Here is a 20893-nt window from a genome sequence, read left to right on the forward strand (position 1 = left end):
CCTGGAAATTAGGAGTACCAAGGAAAATAAAATTTTTCTATTAGAAATTGTAATAGAATAGATTACCTTCTAAAGCGACTCTTCATTCCCATCACATCCTATCTAATGATTCTATTGAATGTGACCTATGTCAAGGCATAGCAGAAGATTGTCAACATTCTGTGGTGACCTATGAATTTGCTGATAGCTGCTGGACTAAACTAGCCAGGGAGATCACTAGCTTCAAGCCACAATCCTTATCGAAATTGTTGATATACTTAGAAAATTCTAAGATAGAGATGAATGCCTGAGCTGTGACAGGCTATATGGCTTCTATTATTTGGGACTCTAGCAATTTTAGAGTTTTTCAACAGAAGCATAGTTCACTTAAAGATTTGGTTCGACAGTGTCTTGTCTTTATTCATGAAATGTTCCATAGCATTCCATACTTCCATTCTTCTCTCAGCTCCACTCATTCGAAGAGCTGGAGCACCTTTCAGCTGAATCATCAACAATCCTCCTGTTCTAACTTAATTTCTTAGGTGCCCCCTCCCTTCGAAGTGCTTTTGTTAAACTCTGATGGAACAGTCCGGAATGGTTGTGCAGCAGGGGGTTTTATCCTTTGTAATCATGAAGGAGGCTTGATTTTAGGTGGTGGCAAGCGCTTGCTACCTTCAACAATTCCTTATGCAGAATTAATCGAGGCCTGGATGGGTCTCAAAATCACTATTTTCTCTCTTTTGCACTCTAAGGTATGGCTTCAAGAAGACTCCTCTGTAATTATTTCATGGCTAACCATCCAGACTGAGCAAAGGATGAACGACTCTCCCTGGTTACAAGACATTTCTATATGGATTCAATCTGAAATTGTATTAAATATTTTACATATATGTAGAGAAGGTAATCAAGCAGCGGATTGGATGGTTGAACAGGCTTTACAAGGAGATTTCTTATGCTATACAGGTGAAAGTCTTCATCCTAAGCTAGCATAAATTCTGGCTGCTGATGCAGCTCAAACCCCTTTTGTTAGGCATGGATAGCCTCTCAACTTTCAACTCCCTGCTATATTTAGAAAATTGTTATGATAGGTGGCTTTTATTTGGATTACAGTAGGGTGCATGTCATTTCTTTACCCCAGATGATGTCCAAGCTGATGGGTTTTATGTTTCTAGATCATGCTTTCTGGGTATCAATCACTTATGTTGCATCTGGTTTTCATCTATGTCAACTTATGCCATCCTATTTTTATTATGATTTCCAGTTTTCTCTAGTTGGCTACGCTTCTGCTACTGATTAAATTTTAGGGTATCTCTGGTTCCTTTACCTCAGATAATGTTCAAACTGATGGGATTTGTGTCTTAATTTACATCTTTCAAATGAAGTGGGATATTGACAGGCATTTCAATTATCTCCCAAATGATGTTTGTTATATCCTATTTACTAATGGGAGCTGGCCCTAATTTCACTTGTTCATCATAAACCGTACAAGTGGTCGTCATAATTGTTATACTCTATATGCAGACCCAGTTACTAATTGATATGTATGGCAAATGGGTTGTATCTGTTATAGTTTGTGCTACGTTCTAAGTTCTGCTGCTTTGATTCTCATTTTTCAAATGATGTATCAATGGAATCTTATATTGATGAAAATGGATATACATTATATATGATGGGCTTCGCAAGGGTGCTTTGGGTGGATCTTTTGATTTTGCTTTATAGCATCCTGTTGTCCTTTTATTGTACTCTCAAATCAGTTTTTGTAAAGAATCAGTGCTATTGTTCCATCCTGAGGATACACAGCCTCCATCGATCATCTCTCAGTTCACATTTCTTATTGTGGAGGAGTTTAATGATCCTCAAAGCTGATATATCATAACTTGAAAAAAAGTAAGAAGCTGAGGAACTCAATAGGAACATTGTATACTGTAGAAATGAAATGAGAGGAAAACACTGTAATGGAAAGAATGAGTATCCATTTGGAGAAACCATTCAGTGTATCAATGAGTCATTTCTATTCTTACAATCTGATTTTTTGTGCAGGATGGTGGCTATATCATATTTAAATACAGAGCCGGTACAGAGCCCATCCTGATATTTTTTAGACCTGAGACTAAATGAAAAAAATGAGACCTTCTTTATTAAAAATTAACATATTGTAAATGTTAATTATCATTGAAAATTAATCTACATACAATAATTTTTTATAAATACATTCGTTAAGCAGTGTATAAAATCTATCATTTATCTATTTAATTATTTTTTTATTATAATATTATAGAAAGCCATCTTTGTATCCCATTAGAACATCAATGCAGGGTCTGGGGCTTAGGCGGTCGTCCAGTTCGACCTGCTCCAGGGCCGATCCTATTTAAATGCAACTTTAATTTTATCTCCATTAGTAACAAGGTTTCATTATCACCGGCATTCAATCCGGAGAACCATTGGCATTATCTGTTCTCTTCATATATTAGTTCTTTCACTTCTGTTGCAGATCTCAACTCAAAACATTGCTGCGGAGCCTGACTTATCAAACAATTATTTCTCTGTATTCCTAATAATTCTTTTTACTATTTAGGCTTTGCTGTTCCATCATCACAGGTTGGCGTATCCTCTTAGTTACATATCTAAGGAGCTACTATTTTATGAGGTCCTTTCCTTCAACATAGCAATTGCTGTTTTAATCCAAGAAGCTTCACAAGTTTCCTGTCCTCCGGACTACAAGGTGTTCATACAAACGAAATTTCAAGTGCTTGGCTGGCTTGTTCTACAACTTTTTGTTTCCTCTCCTCTCTCTTTTGGGTTTGAATCTGGTTACCCAAGTTATGATGTTATAGGGAACTTTGTATTTGTACAGCCTTATCCTGTTCATGATTTTCTATGGGTCTCTTTGTTGTTTTGGGGCAAGCAGATGTCTCTGACCCCGTCTTGATCCACTGCTTTGTTTATTCTTCTTGTATACTTCTTTAAGTTCTTATTAATACTTATACTTCATACCAGAAAAAAAGAAGCGACTAACTTCAAATATTTCTTCCCTGATGGTTCAAACAATTGTAAGTTTTTATTATTATTATTTTTTAAATAACAAATAAAACAATGTGATAAAGAGATGCTTTGAACTCAAAAATTATCACCCAGCCTGACTTCTGAGGTTTAGGATCTGTTTGGGAATGCTGTAGCTTTTGATCAAAAATCAATTTTTAATAAAAACTGAATTTTCATATCAAAAACTGCTTTAAGATAAAGTAGTTTTTTTGTTTGGCTGTCACTATTCTAAAATTATTCTGAAGTTGTAGAAATAATTTATTGTATGTTTGATTAACAGATTTAAAAGCTTCTTTTGCATGGCAAAATGATCAAAAAGGAAAAGGATAAAAATGATTCTAAAATTATTTGGATATAAAATTTGCTATTCTAAAATGATTTCTTATTTCTTTTGAAATTATTTTTGTGTCATTAAACAAGGATGAAGGAAATTATTTTTATATCATGGAACAAGGATGGGATTAATCAAAGAAAAGTTTTGATACACAAGAAAGTCGGTAAAAAATGTAATATGGATGGAGATGAGAGGAGATTGATACGAAGAAAGAAAAAATCATGATAAGAAAGTCGAACAAAAAGTGAGAAATGAGAGAAATTGAAAAAAAATCTTGCAGATCGTTCCAGCATCCTGTGCAGGTCCAGTAGTCACCTCTTGACTTCAGTCAGAATCAGCAGTAACAGAATGTAGATGGACATGAGAAAGATTAATCAGAAAAATAGATGGAGACGAGAAGAAAGAGTTTCGAACAAAAAAATGTGGATCGAGTAAGAACATATTAATAATCGTGAAAGGGACGTAGATGAAGATGAGAGGAGACTGAAAATCGAAAAAAAAAAAGAGATGAGAAAGATTAATGAGAAATATGGATGGAGATGAGATGAGATTAATCTAAAAAAAAAATTTGATAGATAAAAAAAATATATATTAATTTTCATAAATACAATATTTAGTTTGCAGTACCGTGTATATGAAAAATAGGAGGTGATCAATTTTATGTAAATTATATTTTGAGAAATTTTAAATGCGAATCAAAATTATTTTTGGATTATAATCAAATATTTAAAATTTTATTTTTAGATTTAAAATTATTTTTTATGATTATAAATACATCGTCAAACATGGACTTAAGCTTAGACTCGGAGAATTTGACTTTGATCAAATTTCCAGGTTAAGGTTTGCGCTTAATAAACGCTCCGCGGATGAGAGCACACCCTCCTGGACTTGTGGAAGACCAGGACCGACCGACCAACTCCGCGCCCTGTGGCGTTGAACGGTGCTTGCAGACAAACCACCGGACCTCCTCTGCTCCTTTCCGCGTGGGTCCCACCGTTGCTCCACTGTGTCATCAAATAGAGTATAAATGTGGGTCCCTTCAGGAGCGCCTCGCTGCCGACCCTGGACCTCTACGGCGAACCAACTTGAACCGGGACCAATTGTCGAGCAACAAGTCCACCACAATACGATATTCCAAGCACGCGCATATAGTCCCTGTGCGGAAACAATATTAACCGTCCAATCATCCACAGAAATCCATCTCGTCCGCCCACACGGACGTCGCCCCAAGTCAGCACCACGACGCCCTATTCGAACGGCAGTCATTTACCTGTATACAAACTTCTCTGCGAATATTATCCCCCGCAGTCCGCAAATAATCGGCTACGTACTGTTCTCGACGAGATCCCCGTCATGGAAATCGAATTCCCATATCCTGCCTTCCTCTCCCGTTATTCTAAGCCTATCAGTACTGTAAATAACTCGAGATACTGAGTCTGTTTTCGTCATTTAACCCACCAATTAAAGATTCCCCCGAGTTCCGAAATTTCTCCACCTCTCCGCATCTCCGCCATCTTCGCTGCTCTCCTCCCGACTCTCCTTCGCCTATCCGAAACCCTAATCGGGTTTTTGCGAGGAAACACTCCTTCGATCCGCTCTAAACACTCGATTTCGTCGTTGGAGGAGGATCAGATGGCGGAGGATGCGGCGGCGGCTGCCCCATCACCAGCGGCGGCAGCGGCTGGGGCGATCGGGAGCTCGGTGATCCCGATCGTGAACAAGCTCCAGGATATCTTCGCCCAGCTTGGGAGCTCCTCCACCATCGATCTGCCGCAGGTGGCGGTGGTTGGAAGCCAGAGCAGCGGGAAGTCGAGCGTGCTGGAGCGCTCGTTGGCCGTGATTTTCTTCCCCGAGGCTCCGATATTTGTACCAGGAGGCCGCTCGTGCTCCAGCTGGTGCACTGCCCCCGGCGGCAGGAGGCGGTGGAGGGAATGGACGAGTGGGGGGAGTTCCTCCACTTGCCCGGGAAGAGGTTCTACGACTTCTCCGAAATCCGGCGCGAGATTCAGGTGATTAGGGTTTAAACTTCTTTGTTTTAGGGTTCTTGGATTGATAGATTTTCTTCCTCTTCTTAAGAGTAGTTGACTTAGCTGATTGGAAGTATTTTTAAGGGTATAACAGCTTGTTCTCTGCATTAGAGTATGTTTACTTGTTCTGGTGATTATGGGAGAGATTTTAGTGGATAGGGGTTTTCAAAGTATACGGAATGCCATAGGCATGGATCTTGTTAGGACCTAGGAGCAGTTTTTCACTATTTTTCAGTTTATTTTTTTAATCAGTTGTCAACTGTTGATAAAAAGTTGATTTTTCAGTGAACGATAGAACTATGTTCCTTGAGGTAGCAAGAAACTACAATACTTTCTGTCAGATATTTATGTGGATAAAATATTCATTTGCTGTTTTTGGTTTTGCTAGCAGGTTCTTTTAGCTACACCATGTTTAGTTGCTCAAACAGAAGAATCACTAGATTGAATCCAGGTGTATGTGAAGACAATTTGTCTTCTTCCGTATTTTTTTTTAGTATATCCTAAAAATCTTCCAAGCATCACAAATTAGAGAGAGCTATTTGCAACATCATGGGATAAAATGCAGATTTAGCTATCCCTGATATGGATTTTGTTTTACCTGAAAAAATTGTTTCTCACATATGATTACTTTTGTTAAATGCTGTTGAATTAGTAGTTTTGATGGTAAACTCATGTTTATCTTAGTTAACATCCTTCTTGCCTAGCTATGAGATGCTGTCTTCAAGTATTGAAAAAATGACTCTTTAACTGGAGCCTTTTATGTCATTCGTTATTCCTTATTTGAACAGTACTTCTGATTCTATTAGTACTTGAAATTCACTATGCAGACAAATGATATTTGCAGTCGCATCATTATAATCATTTTTAACTGGGTATTCTCTAATAATTCATCATGGCAGTTATGCCTATTTTGTACTAACTTGTAGACATACTCCATCAATTGTAGGCTGAAACAGACAGGGAGGCAGGAGGGAACAGGGGAGTTTCTGACAAACAAATTCGTTTGAAAATTTTTTCTCCAAATGTTCTGAATATTACTTTGGTAGATTTACCTGGAATAACTAAAGTACCAGTTGGTGATCAACCCACTGACATTGAGGCAAGAATTAGAACGATGATCTTATCATACATCAAACATAGGACTTGCATAATATTAGCAGTTTCACCAGCAAATGCAGATTTAGCAAATTCTGATGCACTTCAGATGGCTAGACTTGCTGATCCAGATGGTAAGTTTTTCCAAAAAAGCATTTAGCTTGTTGGTAATTTAAATATCAAGTTTGGACTTTAATCATGTAATCAATAAATAATATAGCAGCTGTGATAAAATACTACAATAACTGCTGCTTCTTTTTTTTTTTGGGGGTGGGTACAGGTTCTCGGACTATTGGTGTCATCACAAAGGTCTTATTTGTTTGTTTTTATAGTTTACATTCAAAGATTGTTGTAACTAATCTTGGATGAGACATGATAACTTTTGCTTTGGGGTTTTCAGCTGGATATAATGGATAGAGGTACTGATGCCCGTAACTTTTTACTGGGAAATGTGATCCCTCTCAGACTTGGTTATGTGGGTGTGGTGAACCGTAGTCAACAGGTATGTCCTTTATTTCCAATTAAAAAAGGTTAAAAAGACTAATCTTCTGTTGTCTTTTCTCAGTAGATTTCTGTAAACATTCATAATTACATATGAACAGTTTTTTAGACTATTTATCATGTACTATTTCTGGAAGGAATAAAAACAAGTGAAACAATGCAACTTAGCTAGTAAGTATATAATCATTTGAAGATAAGTTGTAACTTGAGACTGAAATGCTTAAAAATTGTTCAACTGCAAATGTGAGTTTTGACTTTTTACTATGCCTAATTTGCCAACAATGTTTTCTTGGGGTTAACCACCATCAATGTTTTTGCAAGTGATATGTGTTCCAAAATGCATTCATATTCTTCATTTAATTGGAAAGAACTTTTATGTGCCTAAATATTCGTTGAGACAAACAAAAGGATTTCAAAATCAATCCTAGTTATCCATTTATAATTTTTAAAACTAATAGTTTTTATTCTTGATGGATAGATCTTTGGGCATCTAAGCTGTTCCCTTATATTGAGTTTCATATTGTGTTTTGAAGATGCCCAAAATACTTATGTTGATTTAACACCTAAGACAAATCATGTTACTGGATCTTCTGACACCTATAGTAATCAGAAGTGATAAGTTGATCAGCGGCCCTTTTTTTTGAAAATAAAAAAAAAGCTCCCATCTAGTCAATTTATAGATGTGCATACTATCTTTTGTGATTCTCCAATTTATTTATTATTCAATGATGCAGGATATTAACTTCAACCGTAGTATCAAAGATGCATTGGCCTTTGAAGAGAACTTCTTCCGCAATCAGCCTGTATTTTTTCCCGGAAACATTCTTTGCTTTTTTTCTTAATTATCATATCTTTTCAAGCACACATGATGTCCTTGTGCTGTTTGTAGGTATATCATGGTCTCTCTCATTGCTGTGGGATTCCTCAGTTAGCCAAGAAACTGAATCAGGTCAATATTGCAAATGACCTTTATCATTCAGCCTTAAACCAAATGACTATTACTGCTATGAAATTAAGTTCTTCTATTGGCCATGACCAGCAAGGCTTTCCCATCTTTTTGGCATCTCTTCTCCAAAATTTTTGTTATCTTTCTTAACTCCTTAAAAACAATTTTTGGACTTACATCATTAACTTAGTTTGGTTAATCAGTCATAGGTAATTCCTGATGACACTTGTTATTTTCTGCAGATTTTAGTGCAACATATCAAGGTTGTCCTTCCAGCATTGAAATCTCGCATAAATACTCAATTGGTGGCTGTAGCAAAGGAGCATGCTGCTTATGGTGATGTCGCAGAATCAAAGGTATATGCTTCTGGTTGTTATTATGATGCATGCTCATGATACTTTTTATATAGGCAAATGCTTTTAGAATATGTAAAGATCTAAAACCTTGATGATGAACACGGTATGATGGTTTTATCTAGTCATGTCCCTAAATCATATAATGATATTGGTAGATGCACGTGCTAGTATGTGATAGCAAAGTCATACATTCTTATGAAAGGCTTGACCCTAATGCTCAGATTGAAATTTACCATTGTGCCCCAACTTTCAAAATGATGAGAATTGCTTTCATTTGTTTCTTTGGGAAGGTAAAGGCACATGCTTTATCAATGTCCCTTGTGTGGATTTTATCATATTGTACAATTATTGACTAGAAATCATGGGGGACTGGATGAAGATGCTTGTTATGCAACCTTCATTGATGTTCATTAGATATCTTAGAACCCCTTTGAAGAAGTCCTAAAAAAATAATGTTCACAATCTCTAAAATACCCTTAACCAAGTGGCCAGCCTCTTTGAGAGAAAAAGGAGACATGTAGGTATGGACGCCTTACCCCTCTTTCTTTCTCTTTATTTAAGGTGGCCCCAACAAACAAAACAAGGCTGATGTGACAATTCAAGCAACTATTCCCACGTTGTTGCCTCATCCAACCCTCCAATTACTCCTAAGATCTTTTAATCTCAAGACAGTTGAAAGAACTCACCAAGGACCTGATGTATTAAAAAATACAAAATCTATTAACTGAAGACCAGAACCAGTGACTGTGGTTTCTATAAACTGATTTTGGTGAAATTATCCTCCAGCAAATGGTGTCCTATGATGAATGTGAAGTTTTGTAGCCTTGGTTCATGAGCGCCTTTTTTTTAGAGTCTTCAAAAGATGCTCCATTTTTCAGATCATCCAGTTCCATACCCTTTTGTCATTGTGAATATCCATTTGTTATGGTTGGTGGTCTAAGAAGATTATGCTTTGAACAGAATAAATTCTTAGCTATCAATCCATATATTTCAAGAATGCATAAAATGTTGCTTGAATATCAACACCCATTCCCACAATTGCACAATGCTGGCATTTTTGTTATATAGACAAGAGGTAAGTAACTGATCTAAATATCAACTTTTGACATGTCCAAAAATCTGCTAATGCACCATGAGAGAGAGAGAGAGAGAGAGAGAGAGAGAGCGAGAGTTAATTCTTTGCATGCGTAAAGGATTAAACAAGCTAAAATATTGACCTAAATAATATAAAGAATAGTGATTTCTACAACAATTATCTACAGATGTCAGAAGATTTTGAGCAGTTGATTTCATTTGTTAAAGTAGTGTTTTAGATATATTAGAGCATTTGCTTGGCATGCCTTTAATTAAGGTTCGCAAAATCGGTACCGAGAATTGTACCAGTTATTATTGGTTTGTACAGTATGGTTGGTACACATCCCATACCAAGACAGACTTCCAACACTTTTTCTCATTCTCAGCCAGGGTACCAGCCAAAACTGGGTCAATACTGGTATTACGGGACAATTCCGCTCAGTTTGTACGGGACAATTCCACTCAGTTTGGACCTGTTTGCCTCATATACTGAACTAAACCTCGGTACGATAGCGCTACCTTACCAGTATAGTATGGTATGATTGGTGTGGCAGACCTTGCCTTTTTCCATAGCCAAAAATGCTAAACACCACCTGCCAAGAATACTCTCACTTTAGCATTAACATGTTTTTGTTTTAAAAAATCAATATTTTCAACAACTTATTGTACTATATTGTAATTTCACATATTGTTTTATTTTCTCGCCAAGTGTAAACTTTTAAGGCAACCTGCTCCTGTCAGTTTTTGCAATCACCTGTTTCAGCTCTCAATGGTACTTGTATGCATTAACAGTAAGGCTTTGATATTTTATTTTTTTAATGATATTATTATTTATTTTCTACTTGAATTTTACTGCAGGCTGGTCAGGGAGTCAAACTCTTGAACATTCTTACAAAATATTGTGAAGGTAATAATAAATTTTGCTGATTTCCTCATGAAGGTTTTGTCTTCTTATCACAATCACAAGATCATGCTGTTTTTCACTATTCACTTGACATAAATGTTCTTTAAATTTTCCCATTGACCTGATTGTGAAACTTTTATCTAAATCATCAATTATCTTGCAAACTTGATGTACAATGAATCTGTTGGTGGAACTTGCACCGAAGGAAAAGAAAAATGAAAAAGTGGGGGGGGGGGGTGGTCTACTTGATAAGGCTTGAATTTATTGTACTTCCATTGCACCATATTGAGTTTTTTATATATTACTTACATTCTTGCAACTTGTACTGATTTGTTTTTTTGCAGCTTTTTCGTCAACATTGGAAGGGAAAAATGAGGAATTATCTACTGCTGAACTTTCTGGTGGAGCACGAATACACTATATTTTTCAGTCCATCTTTGTGAAGAGTTTGGAGGTTTACATAACTACTTCTACATGCTGAGTTTGAAATATTATCTGTTGAATATATTTTAAACTTCCATTAATTTTTCTTTTTAGAGTTGTTTGCTACTATCTTGAAATTGCCTTTCCCTTAGAGCAGTTAACAGATAATATTTATTGAATTTGTAGTTAAATGCGCTTTTGTCTTGATTGTTTCACTTTGGAGCTTTCTTCTGTTATGTTAAATATCATTTGTGACTCGCTGGTTTCTTTTGTAGGAAGTTGATCCTTGTGAAGACATAACAGATGAAGATATCCGCATGGCTATTCAAAATGCAACTGGTCCTAAAAGTGCATTGTTTGTACCTGAGGTGATAGTTGTCAATTGATGTCATGCTTGTTGGATGTGAAGAAAATTAAACTTTACATTCAGTTTTTGTGCTCTTGTTTGAATGCTTACAGTTGTTCATTTTAACAAATATTTAGGTGCCATTTGAGCTTCTTGTACGGAGGCAAATAGGTCGTCTGTTAGATCCAAGCCTGCAATGCGCAAAATTTATTTATGATGAATTGATTAAGGTAAAGACTCATTCTAAATCTAGAATATAATAAAAAAGTCTAATAATTTTAAACTCGGTACTGAATTATTTCTTTCGCCTTCTTCAACTTTGTTGTAGATGAGCCATCGTTGCTTAGCTAGTGAACTTCAGCGGTTTCCTGTCCTTCGAAAGTCCATGGATGAGGTAATTGGGAATTTCTTACGAGAGGGCCTTCAGCCTGCAGAGACAATGATAACCCACATTATTGAGATGGAGGTATAGAGGAGATAGTATTTCCATTCCATTACTGTTGTGCCTGGTGGATATTTTCTGCAAATTTCATGAAAGAGAATCGAGCCAAGAAAGCTCACATTCATCATCATTCGACACTAATCTGCGCTGCATCCTTTTTACATCCACTGTCTCTCAATTTTCCTCAATTTTTGTATGCTGACTGCTAATATGCATTCCTTAATTCAACATTTATTTACCATGTGATCAAGGTTTTAACTATTGGCACCAGCTGATGTATTACCGAATGACTGACTGCTTCCACATTTACAAGTCCCAACAATTTTGTGTCATGATGCAAAGCTTTTTGATCAAGGTTTTAAATCCTGTGGGACGGTGGTGTCCTGATATCTTTATGGAACGGGACGTCCTGCTATCCCATCTCATCACGTTAATTGTCCCGGTCGGTCATCCTGGTATATATCTTCCATCTCTCTTCCTTCTTTCTTTCCTTTCTTTCTTTTCTTTCTTTCTTTTCCTTCTTTTGTTTCTTTTTCTTCTACCTTCATTTCTTTCCTTTTCTTTTTCTTTCTTTTCTTATCCCTTCCTTTCTTCCTTTCATTCTTGTTCTTCTTCTTTCCTCACACTTTTTACCTTACATCTTTCTTCCTTTCTTTCCTCTTTCTTCTTCTCTCCCCATATGTATGGGTTTCGGAGTCCTAACCCCATCTGTCTTATTTTCTCACAAGAATGGGACAGGAAGGCGGGATGCTCCCCATCCCGCTAGGACATAAAGCCTTGCTTCTATTCTTGATGTTGACTCAGACGACTGAAGCCAAGACAACAATTTATTTGAAACTTGTTTAACTATTAATTTCTATACCTTATAACCGGACATGAGAAAAATAGAAAAAAAACTTGAATGTTGTTTTTTCACCCAAGTATATTCCCTCAACCAATGATGATAAACCATCCTATTTTTGAAAACAATACATGGCATTATGTTGCATGCGAACTTGGTACTGATGTAATATGGCCCATACTCTCTTCTAGTATCTCAATATATGGCTGAAATGAAGTATTGGAATGGTTTGCTTGGACTAGTCAATTTTATGGCATGCTGAGTTGAAGCATGATGTCATAAGAGTGGATACATGCTTTTGACCTTATTCCAATTTGTTATGAGCATTTTTGGTTTTAAACACATCTCTTGTGAGAGTTCACTTTGATTTTGTTTGGTATGCAAAAAAGGATAAGATTCATAACTTGAAATTACTATTCATAATTCCATGTATTTAAAATATCAGCTACCAAGAAATGTCCTGTAAACTAAAGTTTTTGTATAAATTGCAACTTATTTGATAAACATTGTGAATATGCATTTCATGTTAAGAGCATTCTAGTTAGCATAGTGTCTTAGTATGATTCATTCTATCTCCTATAAAAATTCCTTCCAACTTTAGTTCAAAAATGGTGGCTTGAAGTTGTGATGTTAGTCATGGGATCTCTTGAGGCCTTGTTTCTGTATAAAGAGGTTGTGTAGGTCACAACATTGATGGGAGTCATCATAATATGAGTGTTAAGGAAATGATGAACATGCGTCTAGCATGCTGGAGCTTAGTAGCCCTAAACATTTACTTAGGGTGTTATACTTGCTACAGTAACTTGTCCTTGGAGCTGCTTTCTATACATTTCCTTATTTTCTTTTTTTCCCTTTTTTTGAGAGAGAACTTTTTTTCATACCCACATTCATTATTGTTAAAAACTTAAAAACTTGTGATTACAACCTAAATCTTATATTCTAGATTAAATTTTCCCTAACTGATCTTTATCTCATCCATGGATCAAGATTGTTTAGGATCATAGGATCTAGATCTGCATTTTGGATTATACAACCCCGTAAATCATGGTGCCGACTTGATCACAGTATTTATATATTAAATCATGTGGAGGTGTATTTTACTATAAATTATCTGACTGTATTACTTTTAAAATTACAGATAAGTCTTGAGTAGTAAAATCAGCAACCCAGCTTGTTGTAAAAATTTATTGAGTTAATAATAAGCAAATTGTCATATTTTTACAACCATGTGATAAAATTTATTCTTCTAAAACATTATAACTAAGAGGATAATTGAAATGATACATGGTATATAAACATCTTCAATAACCAGGCACAGTGTTTGTTTTGTTACATATGCCATATATTGGCTCATAATGCTGAAAGCTAGTTTTTTTTATATTTATTCCTTTTTATTATGTGTATCTCCTATATATAGCAAGGTTTGAAATACCATGGCAAGGGTATACTGGTGACATCTCTGTAAGGTGTGTACTGTGGTATACCCCTATTTCTGCTCATGGTTTATACAAGATTTGAAATTCTGCAGTTGGGTACCATTTAGTACGCCTTCAATATGCCTCAGTACAGGGAGTATCTTACTGCAGTACAGTTGGTTTTCAAACCTCCATAACCATCCAGCCTTATCCCAGCTATTTGTGTCCACTTTATGGCTTCTCATTGCCAAGAATTCCTATTTATGGCCATGTCTAAGTAGAGTAACATTAATGCATATTAATTAGGTTCCATTTATAACATATTTTTCATGGCTAGTTGTCAGTGTATGTGAAGCCGTAGACATTTCTCATCCAGACTTGGGATTAACCATGTCCTTTTTCTGTTGGCTCATATTTCAATTTTTCATTTCTCATGTATCTCAAAAGTATTTGGAAGGAATTGAAAAAAAAATCTTGCAGTCTGTGATCTAATCTGTTATTTGATCTAACCCTATCTATGATTCACGACTTGATTTCAACCTTGACAAGATTGCTTCCACCCCAATTCAACTGCCATACCTTCTCCCATTTTCGGTAGCTAAGTGCTGGGGTAGATACTGTTCTGAGTGACCTTAAGCTTTTGGCAGAAGACCACCACAGAGAAGTTCATGCACTTTTTAGGTTACAAGCAGCATGTGTGAACAATGACTGTTGAAGGTGCTGAAGTCTGCATCGACAAGTATTTGCTCGAACGTGTAGTAATATCTAGTAGAGACGTGTTTGTCCAGATATTGAGCAAATTGGTATCTGCGGTACAAGTTTATAAAGATTTGCTTGAGATATTATTATGGTTGGATAAGCATGTTATTCATTAGATGACCTTTTTTATCCTCTTGATTTTTGAATACTCTAATATGTAGACAATCTACGATGTGCAAATGTTATCTTATGTCTGTTGATTTGGTATGTCATCCATCCATATAGTTAAGCCATGCTAACCTAATGTGTCTTGTCATATCTCTCTCCACATCTTTGTTAAAGAGTTTTTACAGATAATTGTCATAATCATTGAGCCCTGTTTAGTAGAATTTATTAAAAAACTGTTTCTGAATCTCTCCTAAATATAAAACATCAAATGCAAGATATTTTTTCACATTTTAGGAAGTGAATGTCTCTAGATTTGGTTATTTTCCAGGGGACCTATTATATGTTTATATTTACATATAATATATAAAAAGTGATTAGATTTTGTTTTATAGTAATTTCAAAACCATATTCTTGTCATGGAACCATGGCATTCATGGTCTGTATATAATGATACCTGGGCTGCAGTCATTAGGAATATATGAACTCTACTTCTGCTTTGAATTACTTTTCATATGTGAATTTTTAGAAATTCACTGGGTTTTGTTGTGAAGAGGCTTGTTGAACTGTCTCAACAACTGATGTTGTGAATTATTGAAAACCCCGTGGCATTTTATGTTACTAAAGGCTGTACCCTCCCATCCCCGAAATAAAGGACAGCATCATACTTTAAAGTGCAATATGCACCAGCACTTCACATGTGCATACTTTCAAGCTTAAATGATCAAATAGCTTGCATTTCCTCTTTCATCACCAATGAAATGTTTTCTTAGATGTAGAAAAATGATAAATTGCCAGCCTTGGCCTTACCTGGTTGATAGCTGCGAGAAAAATTGGTTGGTATCTTATGCTATTTTATGCTGTATTCTTACTTTTTACACTTTTCCTGTAGTATATCTGTTCTCTTATTGGATTACAGCCATATGCATTCTCATCGATCTGCTTTTGCTATCATTGATTTGAGTACTTGATTTTGCAGATGGATTATATAAACACTTCACATCCAAATTTTATTGGTGGCAGTAAGGCTGTAGAGATTGCACAGCAGCAAGTTAAATCTTCTAGGTTATCAGCATCAGTGCCCAGATCTAAGGTAATATTTATGTTTTTGAGTATGACAAATCTTGGATCTTAACCGTATTTCTGGTGTTTATACTTGGAGCTGGAATGACAGAGATGGTAACTTGTGTTTTGAATATCTCCAATCACATTTAATTCTTGCCTATGGTTTGTTTTAGTGTTGTTTTATTATTAATGCTGGATCTAGGACTTATTCTGAACAAGGCTGAAACTGATGGATAAGCATAGATTTTAAAAGCTATTTTAAGTAACAGGCTTGACTTAACTGTATGTTGACTCTATAATGGTCTTGTTATTTTTTCTTTCTTTTCTTGTCCCTTCATAAGAACTTAATTTGGGAATATATAATGATATTGTTGGACCAGCTACTTGTTTGAGGATTTATAGATTCCACATTGCTGCTTTTAGTAGAAGTACAGATCTTTTGAGCAAATGTAAAGTGGCAAACCAACCATAACAATCTATAACATATGTTGGCCTTCTAAGTCAAACCAAGGTGGGCGTACGTGCGTGCGCACATCATATATCCTAGGCTCAAAGCCTTGGTCTGATATAGGTTATATAACATTTTTTGACCCATTTTTTTTAATGTCTTGGCTACCTTGATCCTCTGATATCGTGCCTAGCTGTTTCATGCAATTTTCATGCTTCTAAGCCAAAAAGACCAACAGGCCTTTGTCGGAAGAGCAACAGGCATGGTTGGTCTGCTGGGCATGTGATTCCTCTTTCTAATGCAAGATTCATCCTGTCATTTTATTGCTCTTTGGTTCTATTGTCTCTTGTAAGTTTCATTTTAAATCTTATTATATCTTTTGATTTCATGGTTGCAAGATAAGATTTAAACTACATCTTCAAACCTGAGAATGGATAGCATGTTTTTGACAAATAATTTTCAAAACCTTTTTTGTGGAAAATGCTTTGTTTTTGGATACTTTAATTTTAGTCTTTCTTTCGATCCTTTTTAACCATGACTTTTGTTTCTACAAACTATCTTTATGAACAGTACTATTAGTTCTGATAATTCTGTTGAGATATTCTTCTTAGGTAAGTCCAAAAACATAAACGCCATGAATTATTGTAATCCATCTGCATCTGAACATCTATCTTCTGATTGTAAGATAATTCCATGTGTACTTGTAAAATAGGCTAATAGATTGTTAAAGAGGTTATGATCATTTGATTGAAAGAGGTTATGAACTTATTATTACTTGGCAACAATTTTTTGCGATATACAAACAGATGTATCTATGCTCAACGGATAAATGATTGTGGTATCAGATATGCCAAAAGTTTATGATATCTCTATGATTTTCTAAATTTTTTCCTTGAGATTTCCCTAACATTATATGTTTGGAGACAATCATCAGATACTAATTTCATAAGAAGAAAGAAAAATGAAATGAAGGTTTCATGTTGGATGTGTCAAAGGATTGATGGTAGTGAAACTTGATTTTTACACATAACAGTTGAGTTTTAGCATCTATTTATGCCTTACGTTTTATGGCGAAGAAGAAGAAGAAGTTACCTTAGGTTGTTTTGTTAACCATTTTTTATATTTGCTCCAGAACTTAAGCTTTTTCATGAAATCTACTGTTTCATTCCCTTGTATGTTTTTGGCTTTATCTCAGAACAACATTATATGCTTTGTCACAGGATGGAAAAGATTCTGATAAGCCGCAAGCATCTGAAAAGAGTCTCAAATCTCGAGCTATCTTTGCCAGATCCGGTGCAAATGGAGTTGTTTCTGATCCCCTTCAGGTCAGCTTTTGTTTATTTCCTGTGCTGCTATTATTAATATTTGATATCATATTAGATATTCAAATTTGTTCCATGTGACATCCAATGACTTGGTTTTTCATCTTCTGCCTTTGCTGGGTGATGACCAGGTAGTTCGCCCTTCTATGGATTCTGAAAGGCCAGGTTCATCTGGTAAGCAAAATTTAGATTTAATCTACAGCAAGGAAAGAGTTGTCCAGCTCTTCAATGGCTTTGATTATTTGCATATTGACAAATGTATAAGCAACAGTTGGATATCTTGTTTCCGAGGGAAAAAGTTATCAGGAGCTTAATGTAGCATGTCTTCCTCTAGAACTAATCTTAACTATCGAGAAGGAAGTTTCGCTTTCTTATCATAGTCACATGAACTTGCTATCTGGTCAGTTTTAGTTACATTAGCCTCCTCATAGCTGCCACGATGGAATGTCTGGAGTATCACATATTGCAACTACCTTACAAACTTCTTTGATACCACTCGATTTGTGATTGCAGGAGGTACAACCGGATCAAGCTGGGGCATCTCATCAATTTTTGGCTCTAGTGAGGATCGTGCACCTGCAACAGAGAGTTCACTGAACAAGTCTTACAATACACCTTCTCACTCCATTGAACATTCCCTCTCAACGATCCAGCTAAGGGAGGTAAGTGTTCTTGCAAGTTATCTAACTACCATTCCACTTTGTTATTTGTTATATGCATCCGGTTTGTAACATTTGTTATTGCTCAGCCACCAATCATCTTAAAGCCCTCAGAAAATCAGACGGAGCAGGAGGCTTTGGAGATAGCGATCACAAAATTGTTATTGAAGTCGTATTATGATATTGTCAGAAAAAATATTGAGGACTCTGTACCAAAGGCAATTATGCACTTCCTGGTAAATGGACTTATTCAAGCTATGAAGAATTTATTAATCTGTTTGGTTTTTTTCCAGCAGGTCCATGTGTTCTGTTGAGTTAGAGAAATCACCTTTTGTTTCAGGGCTGGCATAGTTGCCTCATGATTCAGATTGTCTGATATATAAGCAAAGTTTAAACTTCATCTGAAAGGAGAATATATAAATGTTTTAAGCTCTTAAATAACCACATGGATTTACAGTCCTTGTTCTTTTATTACCATTAAGAATTAAGTGCAGGAGTTTAAGGTTAATTTTGACTAGAAGATGCAATTCCACTCTCATCAAGTCTTGAATTTTAATATATATTTATATTTTTTGCACTTTTTTTTTGGCTCTCATTACCACATAACTGTTTGCACTTTTAAGAAAATATTGATGTAACCTATGTTTTAAATTTTGGTACTAAGCCCTGTACTGGTACCTTACCAGTATGGCATGGTAGGTATGGTTTGCCCCCCTACGAGCACATGTTAAACAGTTGGAGTTGGCATAGCAAATAGTACCATGTGTTGGTATGGAGGCACAGAGCTCCTGTATAGTACCAGTAAGCCCTGTATCTCATGGTGTGGTTCAGTACTTGCAATGCTGGATGGAACCATAATGATAGTTGCATTGGAGAACTACTAATAAAATGCCATGATAGTTGCACCTAATGTTGTTGATTATAGATTTAATATACAACAACCTGGAGAAACTTAATCATGAAGTATCATTATTACTATTATTTCTGTTGCTAAAATATGGCGATTGCTGGAGTTTTTAGTAACTGGGAGTTCATAGCTCATTGCATTCGCATGCATGTGCACTCTGAGAGGTGATACTTGAATGTTTACATATATACTAGGTGTTGCCATGTGCACTTCGAGACATTAGATCCATGTTTCCCCAGTTTGGTAAAATGATTCTGCTCCTCTGTGTTTCTCACAAACATGAAATTGTGTGAAATACATCCCAATTATCATTCCTGATTATCTTGTATGACATGTTATTGTGGCTTGTGCTGATTTATTACCATTATTCCAATCCATTTATGTGTCAATCACTGTTATGTGTCCATGTTGATTTGTGTTTCTTTTTCCCTCTTTTCTATGTAAATGTGTAATTCATGCTAATATTTTTCTAATATTGATGACGTGCAAGTTTTTTAATGAATGATTGATATAGACTTCACATTTGAATGGATTTAGTTTGGTATTTCACTATCTGCTCCTTGCATAATATGTGTATGGTTTCTTGTGGTGGAGAAATATTGCATTTAGAAAAAAAGTGGTGACAGTGGAAACCCCAGATAGTATAATTAATAGTTGTGACACAACTGATCCCTTTGCCACTCTTGTCCAGGTTAATCATACAAAGCGAGAGCTGCATAATGTTTTTATTAGGAAACTTTACAGGTATAGTGGCTGATCACTCCTGAAACTGGGTAGCCAAGCCCATTCATTTATTTCAAATCTCAATAATTCCACTAGACTTCAAAGTCCACATGTTTTCTTTGAAGCTTTACTGGGATTCAACTGGAAAATTAAACATCCATCATTAGGTTATGGTTGTGAACTGCAAAAAAAAAAAAAAAAAAGGGGAAAGAATCTTTTGTAATGGCAGCTTTGTCAATGTAGGGAAAACCTCTTTGAAGACATGTTAAGAGAACCTGATGATATAACTGCTAAAAGGAAACGGATCCGTGAGACACTCAGAGTTTTGCAACAAGCTTACAGGGTAGGTGTTTTCTTTCTAAAAGCTGGAACATTAATGTATCATCACTTTTTGCATCCGTACTTTTGTATTTATTTCATTCTTTTGGTGAATAGACACTGGATGAGATACCAATTGAAGCTGAAACTATTGAGAAGGGTTATACTCTAGACACTGATGGAACTGGTCTGCCAAAGATCCATGGGCTTCCTTCATCGTTCTATGCTAGTAATGATTACAGCACATCATATGCTGCTTCTCCTAAGAATCCCAGATCCAGGAAGTCAGCTCATTCGGGAGAACAATCATCACCATTGTATTCAAATGCCAATTCCAATGGATTGGGTTCCTATCCGACAATCGATGCATGAGTGGTTGGATCTATTGATATGAGACACCAAAATTTAATAGCGCATTAAAACATGCACTAAGTTGGTTCTCCCACAAGATAATATCTGAAGTTTATTCTTTAGTGCCAGCTCCAATTCCAGTGAGAGCAGTGCACATTAGTTATTTGCTTCATGTATAGTAATCATGCTCCATTTATTTTCGTCAACATATTTGTTATAAAGTTTGCCCATGAGAAATAACATGGGTGCTTCTTTTTGACTCGAGTATTTTTTGCCGATTTGCTACTGATAGCTGTCAGACTTCATATGAGAAGCGTTGGTTTAAAGTTCTTTTAACACAACCTAATTGATGCTGTTATGTCAATGTCAGACATCATTGTGATTTGTATTTACCGTGAGGTTTGTATCAGTCCTAAAGAATTATAATGCTGTATTTTCTTACAGAACTGATTTTCAGTTTATATAGGGTACAAGATTAAAGGTTGAATTCTGTGTTGAACCATTATCATGA

General features: G+C 35.8%; 1 protein-coding gene across 1 annotated transcript; it reads left to right on the top strand.

Moving 5' to 3' along the window:
- The first annotated feature begins 4836 nt into the window (after window positions 1–4836).
- LOC105049679 (dynamin-related protein 3A) lies at window positions 4837–20646 on the top strand. Its single transcript, XM_010929414.4, is given in 21 exon segments — window positions 4837–5177; window positions 5180–5364; window positions 6329–6611; window positions 6758–6786; window positions 6878–6979; window positions 7713–7781; window positions 7868–7927; window positions 8167–8280; window positions 10213–10261; window positions 10603–10712; window positions 10957–11049; window positions 11165–11257; window positions 11356–11493; window positions 15569–15682; window positions 17323–17427; window positions 17556–17598; window positions 17938–18086; window positions 18173–18319; window positions 19682–19734; window positions 19957–20056; window positions 20149–20646. Coding segments are annotated over 21 exon segments (2481 nt in total). The 5' UTR covers window positions 4837–4987; the 3' UTR covers window positions 20404–20646.
- The last annotated feature ends 247 nt before the right edge of the window (window positions 20647–20893 follow it).

This window comes from Elaeis guineensis, chromosome 8, assembly GCF_000442705.2.
Source record: "Elaeis guineensis isolate ETL-2024a chromosome 8, EG11, whole genome shotgun sequence".
Taxonomy (NCBI): Eukaryota; Viridiplantae; Streptophyta; class Magnoliopsida; order Arecales; family Arecaceae; genus Elaeis; species Elaeis guineensis.